This window comes from Stigmatopora argus, chromosome 6, assembly GCF_051989625.1.
Source record: "Stigmatopora argus isolate UIUO_Sarg chromosome 6, RoL_Sarg_1.0, whole genome shotgun sequence".
Taxonomy (NCBI): Eukaryota; Metazoa; Chordata; class Actinopteri; order Syngnathiformes; family Syngnathidae; genus Stigmatopora; species Stigmatopora argus.
In genome coordinates, this window is record NC_135392.1 from 10167413 (window position 1) to 10176645 (window position 9233).

The window sequence follows — 9233 nt, forward strand, 5'->3', positions numbered from 1 at the left end:
CATAAAACGCGACTACAACTAGAGGAAGTGCGTTTTGAATGCTGTGGTTCGTTTTTAATAGCGTTTCATTATGTTGAATGAAAGTGAATTCGCAACACTGAGAAACCGTTTCAAAAAGGATGCCGAGCTATTAATGCAAGCTGAAGCCACGTTGACTGACCAAGATAAGTGTAAGTGTTCATATTTAATTTGGGTTGAGATGCTCCTTATTTTTACTGTTTCGTATTTCCTAGGTGTATACTAACTAGTACAGCTAACTACGTTTAAGGTGTTTCCCGGGTTCAGATGGTGCGATCGGGTCATTATTTCATCACAATCGTGTTCTTCGCGCACCTTTGAAATGCGTTTTTGTTTGTTTTGGGTTATTTGGTTTGTTTGTCTTTTTTCAATGTAGCCCATCACATATATAACACATGGCTGTCAGAATTTAGCCAGCAAAGTTTTACAACATTACAAAAGTTGATTGTTGCTCTGCTTGGATAACATGAGGTTTTCTAGGGCTACGAGTGAACAATGTTGTCTTTGAGACCGTCCCTGGCTGAAATCCAGCAATTCTTGATTGTTTTAACTGAGAAAACATTCACTGAAACCACACCCAAAGGATCCCTTTTCGATGCAGTGGTCATTCTTACTATAAGTGTATAAAACAGGGGTGCCCAAAAAGCAAAGCAAAGCAACCAAGTGAGTCAAAATTGTTAAGGACTGTTGGGGGCCAAGTCATAACAGTATCACTGTATACTCAGAATTAAAACAAGAACACACTTTCAAAAACTGACCTTTACACACAGTAGACTCATGATCTTGCCAGTTGCCACTGCAAGTAAACTATTCCAAATCAGGGAAGTTTTCTGAATAGTACTGTTAGTACATTCGTTGTAAAAGCTTTCGTCTCCATAGAAGTACTATAATTGATCGGTTCGCTGTCATTAGCATATGTCTGCACAGTGTGTACGTGCATGTTTTAAGTGATTTTTTTTCTTAAACCCTGGCATAATGGTATCAGTATGTCTTGCATTCTACCGGTGGAAGTGACTGAAAAAGGTCATCGACACCAACTTACATTGCAGGCCACTGAGTTCATTGTGAACAAGTGGACCAGCATGCTTATGTCTTCACCCGCCAGAAGTGGCATATGATATGTTTAATCCAATTAGCCAGTGTCTAAAAAGAGCAGGGCTTTCCATTGCAGTAAAATAATTTGTGAGTAAGATTGCACATTTTTTACATTACAATTTGGGCTCCTTGGAAATAGCATATATTTTGGGGGTTATATTGTAAGAATAATTTAATCTAGGAAAGAAGTTGACTTTTACACTTTTTCTTAACACATGCTTTTAATTGAATTCTACATATTTGTGTTTCAGGTCCAGAAGGAAAAGATATCAAGCCGCTCCCTCGAATTAATAAACATTCTGTTTTCTGGATTCTGGCAGCTATTGCTGTTACCCATTATGCAGACTTTTTTCCCCACATCATTGGAAATGATGCTATAAAGAGGTGAATTGGTGCTGAATAATTAAATAATCTCTGCATAAGAAAAAAACATTCCCTGCTGTATTCATGATTTTAGTATGTTTTATTCTTGTTAATGTTGAAAATTTGATTTCAGTTGGTGGTTTAATGTGGGCCTGCTGCTCCTTGGAATTTGCCTGTGTCTCGCCACATTTTGTATTGGGTACCTGGAGTGGTTTAAAGGAATTGTGCACTATGACCAAGAGTACCCTACAATCCCTCCCATTACCACTGCTGCTTTTATTGCTGCATCGTGCAGGTACATCTGTCAACAATAGTCAAATAAAATGTAAAATTGCATAGAATTACAATTCTCTGTGCTTGGGTGAGTGATCACTCATTTCTACCAGACACATTGTAATTTAGGTATTAACTTGTAATACATACCACATAACATTTCTTTCCAGTTTCAACATTGCTCTATGGCCTGTCTGGTCCTTCTTCACTCCGCTCATCCTCTTCACGCAGTTCATGGGTGTGGTCATGCTGATTTCGCTTCTTGGATGAATTTTAAAGTAAGAATTGCTTATGTTCCAACTTAGTTATTTACTTCTTTTTTTTTTTAAATCTCACATAATGCACCTAGGTGATGATGAAGAACCACTCCAATATTCATACTACTTGATGGTAGCATCCAGCAATAGGCCTATTTCACCACTTCCTGGTTCAGTGCGTCTGCTGACTCACGTGACTTCCGGCCGAGTATTCACGGGAACCTTTGGTGATTGGTAATAGTTGCAAAGGATGCCAAAGAACATAATCCCGTGCGGATATGGCAAAATTAAAAGCCGACATTTTGGTTGGTTGTCATGTTTGCGTGTATCTTCACATATCATCCAGCAAGTTTGCGTAGAAACACATTTTTATTTTTATTTACCCTCTTATTGATGATACTCCTGGTAAAGTGTTTACTTTGGTTTAAATTAAATTATGCTGGAAGTAATTTAATTCCCGTCATTTTGTGAAATAGGCTTATTGTTACATTGCATTCTAGATGATTATTATTTTGCTGACTGCTTTTTGCTTTTTTTTTTTTTTAAATACTGAGCATACTTTACTGATTACTAAGATGCAAGAATTTTCAAGATACTGTTGAACAACACTACATATTTAACAATATACAGTTTGTTTTGGAGAATGTCGATGCTCTAAGGAAGTATTTTGTTTCTTTAATAAAGATGAATAAATTTTTATACTTGGAAAAAATTCATTGATTCTTCTTTATTAGACTGAGCAATAAAAAGAGTTGCAGTTCCTGTTCTAATTAGGGGTCGAAACCTCTGCAGTTCTCACAATAGGATTGGAAAGACACTAAATAAATGACGATACTTACTCTGGGCGCAACATGATGTTACCAAACCAGGTACCAGAATTATTAATAGTTTTACACAAGTAAACATCTAGTCATCACTGAGTGATTTATAGTTTTCCTGTCTTTATTGTTATGCATTCGCTTTTATGTGTGAAATCGAACTTGACAGTTTGCGAATAAAAGATAATCTAATCAATTTAAAATGTAATCAACATGTTGGGGACAATGGGTGGATGTCGTCATGTTTTCCCTGTTGAGAGCGACAATTGGCAATGATTAGATAATCATTGGCGCACGCGTCTGCAAACAAAACCATGTGTTGTTGATGATATTTTTTCCCTTTTTGTTCTATACAGGGAGATTTAAGGCAATGACATAGCAAACAATGCAAACTTTAGCAAAAACACACTAACCATATGCACTAAAATCCGTAGTGCATGCGTAATAACACCTAAGCAAGACAACAACGTGATAACGGGGCAACAACATGCGTAATGACGCAGCAGATCATTTTATTACACATCCAAAATGTTTTTGAGTTCCATCATTAATCGCATATATCACCGAAACATTTTTTTTATCCCTCAGGCATTCTCAATTTAACATTTTGTTACTTAAACTCCCTGCTGAGTAATCCATCATATGATTGTTTTTCTTAATCAGGTCAAGGTACTTTTTTTAACTTTTCCATTTGTGTATAATCCATTTACAACTACCAATATAGGTGACAGAAATGGAACTACACAATTTATAGGAGCTGGATCTATGCATGATTAATTAATGATGCATGCTCTCCTATTTTAGGCAGTAAAAATACATGATTGATTAAAAAGGAGCACCCCTCTACTGCTCACAAATAAATTCATCCCTCTTTAATCAAAGTTTAACACAAAGCCCCGCAGGTCAAAAAGCTTATCCCCTCGGATATCCTCTTTTACACTTTTGTCCATTTGATCCCCCACCCCACCTCGCCCCCAACTTTGAAAGCCTTGCGATCTGCCATCACGAGCATCACAAACTCGCGTGCAACCGGAGCTGCACGACTTGCGGCCATATCGATGCCTCTTGTGGAACTTTTACTCGGACTTCAGCGCTTTCAAAGTACGGCGTGAAACACCTGAACGCCACATGGGAAGAATGTCGCACAATAGCAGGGACATACTTAATTGACGTGGACTTTAATTCGACGGGGGATAAATCCGTGTTTATGAGAACGAATCGTGAGATGGAAAAGCTACAGTTTTATATTTTTTGATTTCTACTAAATGTGCTTTTTTTCATGCAAGGAGATTTTTTTTGTTTTTTATTTTTGTTTTGTTTTTGTATTTTTTGTTTTGTTTTTGTTTGACAACTCAAGTGCGCGTCGCCGCATAAAGAGCAGTACTTTTATTTTTATATATATATTTTTGAATAATGTAGCCTGCTTAAAATCAATATACGAGTAAAAGCACTACTTGGGTTGGACTTAAAGTTAACTTGTGGGGTGTTATTTAGGATGCATGTTTATGAAGTATGAGACACAACGTTGTAGTCTACTGAAATAGAAAACCTCATTTTCAGATGTACTTACATTTTTTTGTATTTATTTCCTTTACTTTATCAGCATGTGGACGGATGGTAGTTTGCACACATTAGCCTGGCCTGCAGCACCTTCCCCATATGCCTAAACAAAGTTCTGATAAATGTGCTCATCTTGTTCAGCATCTTCTGCTGAGATGTTGTGCAAGCAGCATAGTCAGCATTAGGTATTTCTATCTTCATTTTATTATTGTGTGGTGCATTGCTTGCTTGGTACTAGCAGCAGTTTTCTCTGGTGATTTTCTGTAGTCATGAGAGAAGATGATGGATAGGAAAAAGTACACATTTTACTTGTAAAATGTAGTGGAGTGGAAGTGAAGTACCCATATGTGAAAATTGTACTTCAGTACAATCAAGTATTTGTACACTCTTACAACACAAGGCTACACCTGATAGCCAGCTCTTATTCTCCTGACTCCCCCACACAAAATAGAGTCATGTCTCCCACAATGGTCGAGCACAACAGCTTGGATGTTATGTGCCTGAATAAATACTGCAACAGCTCCTCGTCGTCGTCCAGCTCCGAGAACGAAAAAACTATTTGGACAAAGCTGAAGCTGAATTTGGCAGAGGATTACCCGAGGAAGAACGCCGAGATTCTGAGCGGACAATACGGGACCAACGTGCTGCTGATTGGAGCGGCGCTCATGCTCGCCCTGGCCCACCACAACCCATCTGTCAAGGAAGATCACCTTTTGTCCTTTCTCACCTGCCTCATGATACTCCAGCTCGTCTGGATGCTGTGGTACATGATAGTGCGGCGCAGGCACAAGAATACACGCACAGAGAAGGACGTCCATGCCACCACATGCTGGATCAGAGGTGAGTTCGACCTTAGGACGTTGCAACGCTCAGTACTTGCATGAAGGAACTGCTCACAATACTAAATGTTGGACTTACAGTAAGTAGGGTGCCTTTTTCTGGCATCTGTACTCAACAATTTTACTGATCATTTTCTTCTTTTACGGATGGCTACCTTCGAAAAAACTACGTCTGTACTGTGTCAAATGACATACTTGCCACTTATTTTCAACATCCACGGATGATAACACCAAACAATTGAATATTGCAGGTGCACAAAGCATGATTTCATTTTGATCTTCCCGTCAGGTGGTTTGACTCTTCTTGCACTCCTCTCGATGATTATGGACGTGTTCCGAATCGGGTATTATGTTGGATATCAAGGTTGTGTGTCGGCCATTCTTGGGGTTTACCCCGTCATCCATGCAAGTCACACCATCTCACAGGTAAGTTTAAAAGATCATTTAAGTGATAAATTCCCAGTGGCACGCAATCATCTATCATGTGCGTCAATATCTTCAGAGGTTTGTTCATGTTGTGCAATTGCATTAAATATTACTTATGTAGCTATGATTGTTCTGATATTCATCAGGCTTCTTTTCAGCTGAAGTGAATTCAGTTTTTATTTACAGGTGCACTTTCTTTGGTTTCACATCAAGGATGTCATTAAAAGCTTTGAAACACTAGAGAGGTATGTTTTTTTTACTGAACTTGCTGTTACGTGACTGTGTATTCGTCTTTTAAATTTTCATCAATAAAATTCATGCACTGTTCACAAACCTTGCTTTCAATATTTTGCCATCTCAGGTTTGGTGTAATCCACGCAGTCTTTACCAACCTTCTCCTCTGGTCCAGTGGCGTGATGTCAGAAGCCGAGCACTTCTTGAACAACCATAAGAGAAGGCTCTCTGCTCTGGGATATGAAAACCTCACTATAGGTAAGGGCCAGGGGTCGATTGTTGGCCGGTACACGGAAATATAGTACAATAGTTGAATTGAGAGCACGTTTCATTGGTTTTAAGAAAAAAACATGAGGAGAAGGGTTTGAGAGATGAAGCCAGGTGAACTCGCTGGCCTGGCAGGTCTTATTCGTGTCAAACATTTCTCGATTAGGTTTCAGGAGATTCACTGTGTCGTGCTGAGGTTTCCTCCCCTGCCTTTTCTACACACTTGAGCCACTGCCACCCTGCTTAGCAACCCCCTTCTTGACCTCACACGGCTTTATCCCAGGCTGCTTACTCTCAAGGGTGCTGCAATTACAGTAACTGATACATCTAAGCTGAGGGTTGTGGGCTTCAGGTACTCCTCCTCATATCCGGCCGACTGTGAGGCTGGCTGCACCCTGACTGTTGTTCCCTTTTTAATTAAAGAGGGCAGCTCTGCCGTTGTGACCCTTGGGGGGGTGAGGGCGTGGGGCGGGTGAGGCTACATGGCTAAGTTTGTGAAGATCTTTTGAAGGACTTTCAGCCTAAAATGGTCTTGTAAACCTGATAAAAGTAAAGCCTAATCATAGATTTAGAAATATAAAATTTAAAAAATACTTGATTGCAGGGGAACTTTGACAAATATAGAAAGAAATACACTTTGTTTGAATGGTCCTTTTCACAATGTCATAGGACAGCTCATAATCTTGACATGACATCTGTCATTAATATGAAGGACTATGAAATGATGTAAAAGTAAATTAATGTCACTTTTGATGCAAAGTTGACATTGATTCAATGTTTGGGTTATGGCACCTATTGCCATCTGTCACAAGCACTCATCTATGTTTGTTTAGCTGTTTATAAATTATTATAATTATTAGAAGGCAGGTTAGTCATCCTAAAACCAACCATTTTCTTTGTCTTTGCAGTTCACAATGAGCCTCAGTGTAACTGCACCACTAGCACTTGTTCCATGTTCTCCAGCAGCCTCTACTATCTCTATCCCTTCAACATCGAGTACCACATCTTTGTCTCGGCTATGCTCTTTGTCATGTGGAAGAACATTGGGAGGACAATGGACTTTTCTTCTAACCAGAAACGCTTGGCTACCAAAACCCAAGGTTTGACCCTCGGCCCCATTCTGGGCCTAGTTGCCCTTGCCAGCACCATTGGCATCCTGGTGGTTTACATAACCCACGTGGAGGGTTCAGTTCAAACACGGCGCTCAGCAATTTCCATGTTCTACATTTACGGCATCGTCATGCTGGTGTTTATGTGTTCTGCCTGTGCTTCAGGTTTGCTTATATATCGAGCAGATCACATAGCACCAGATGTTTCAAAGAACCCTTCCAGGCAGCTGGATACAGAGCTGCTTTTTGGATCATCTATCGGCTCATGGTTTATGTCCTGGTGCAGCATAGTCGCCGTGCTGGGAGCCACCAGCAGCCCCCCTTACCGATGGACCAATTTGATCTATTCTCTGCTTGTTGTATTGGAAAAGTGCATCCAGAACCTCTTCATCATAGAATCTCTGTACCGCCGGCAGGACAACGCCGGGCGGAGTGACCCCGAATTAGTAGCTTCGCCTGAAATCTTCTCAGTGACTTCCTCTCTGGCCCCATCTTACAATGGCATCTTCAACCATGCTTATGACACACCCGACAGGGCTTGTGTCGCTATGGAGAATGAGCAGGAAGAGAGTGGAAAGGTGTACAAATGTCCGAGGGAACCATCTGAGGTGCCGACGCCCTTTGGGAACCAAGTGGCCAACACTCCAAACTTCAAGAGGCAAATCCTGAAGAACATTTCTGTCTTCCTGATTATGTGCAACATCTCGGTAAGCAATCAATGTCATTTTCCGATGATCTTTTTTTATATATGTGGCAAAATATATGCACCATGAATCCCCAATTTCAGCACTAACTGTTTTTTCATTATATATATAAATAAATATATATATATATATATATATATATATATATATATATATATATATATATATATATAATATATATATATATATATATATATATATATATATATATATATATATATATATATATATATATATATATATAAATATATATAAAATAATTTCTTGTCACCATGGTACCACTAGATTTCACTAGTTAGTATAGTAATAGTTGTTTTATTTCTTTTTCCTTAGCACATCAACAAATAGTCGGCAATTTTGGGCAGATAATGGAGTAAAAGCAATTTTTGAAAAAGACAAGAGGTGAATTTACCAAGGCCAAACAGAGGGGAAAAAGTATAAGTGATAGAACCAGGTGGTTCTGCCATGTCAAATCAAAAGCCATTATTGTCATTATACACAGCTGCGTATAACAAAATTGCTGGTGCTACTCCACAAAGTGCGTTTTCCCAGTGAAAAACATAAATAAGTAATGTAAAAAAATGGTAATGAAATGCTAATCTTTATATGATGTTTACAGCCAAGTTTTTGCTATTGATAAATAGTTTTTAAGCAAGAAAGTGTAGACTTCCTGACTTTTACCACCAGTCCTACAGCCCATTTTATTCGTGAACTGACATTTTGACACAACACGGGGAATCATGTTCTGGAAGAATAGATGAGTAAATATGCTTATGGTGAATTTTGATGCTATCTAACTCAGGCAAGATATCAGTTTTCCTATGTTGAGCTCTATCTCAATGAAAGGGTTTCTTTGTTTTCCAGCTCATTGGCAAACTATAGATGCGCCTTACTGTTCTTAAAAAAATGCTACAGCATGCAGTGTTCTTTTACTTCTAGGAAAGAGTACATATTTTGAATCGTACTACACAAGGCTAAGCAGTCTTATTTGTTCCAAACATTGTTGGGGACGTTATAGAGGATAAACAAACTTTATGTTTTCATCCTAACGAATACTCAGTAATGAGGGCCTGATACTAACAATCTATGTTCTTCCCAGCTTTGGATCCTCCCTGCCTTTGGTTGTCGACCTCAGTATGAAAACGGTTTGGAACAGGAGGCATTCGGTTTCAGCATATGGACTACCACACTCAATTTTGCGGTTCCTTTAAACCTTTTTTATCGCATGCACTCAGTTGCTTCTCTATTCGAGGTCTTCCGTCGCGTCTGA

General features: G+C 39.0%; 2 protein-coding genes across 2 annotated transcripts; both read left to right on the forward strand.

Annotated features, from left to right (window-relative positions):
* On the forward strand, positions 1 to 2718 carry tmem128 (transmembrane protein 128). The gene is made up of 5 exons (XM_077604019.1): positions 1 to 170; positions 1365 to 1497; positions 1610 to 1771; positions 1920 to 2027; positions 2099 to 2718. The coding sequence occupies exons 1-4, from the start codon at positions 71 to 73 to the stop codon at positions 2017 to 2019; spliced, it is 495 nt and encodes a 164-aa protein (XP_077460145.1). The 5' UTR covers positions 1 to 70; the 3' UTR covers positions 2020 to 2027; positions 2099 to 2718.
* Positions 2719 to 4839: 2121 nt separating this feature from the next.
* Positions 4840 to 9233, forward strand: otop1 (otopetrin 1). Its single transcript, XM_077603675.1, has 6 exons — positions 4840 to 5224; positions 5513 to 5649; positions 5836 to 5894; positions 6011 to 6141; positions 7059 to 7966; positions 9063 to 9233. Exons 1-6 carry the CDS (start codon positions 4840 to 4842, stop codon positions 9231 to 9233), a joined length of 1791 nt encoding a protein of 596 aa, XP_077459801.1.

Coding starts and splice junctions, on each gene's coding strand:
- otop1 (XM_077603675.1), top strand. CDS start 4,840: ATGTCTCCCACAATGGTCGAGCACAACAGCTTGGATGTTATGTGCCTG. Junction 5,225..5,512: donor CACCACATGCTGGATCAGAG/GTGAGTTCGACC, acceptor TCTTCCCGTCAG/GTGGTTTGACTCTTCTTGCA. Junction 7,967..9,062: donor TGATTATGTGCAACATCTCG/GTAAGCAATCAA, acceptor TGTTCTTCCCAG/CTTTGGATCCTCCCTGCCTT.
- tmem128 (XM_077604019.1), top strand. CDS start 71: ATGTTGAATGAAAGTGAATTCGCAACACTGAGAAACCGTTTCAAAAAG. Junction 171..1,364: donor GTTGACTGACCAAGATAAGT/GTAAGTGTTCAT, acceptor TTTGTGTTTCAG/GTCCAGAAGGAAAAGATATC. Junction 1,772..1,919: donor TTTATTGCTGCATCGTGCAG/GTACATCTGTCA, acceptor ATTTCTTTCCAG/TTTCAACATTGCTCTATGGC.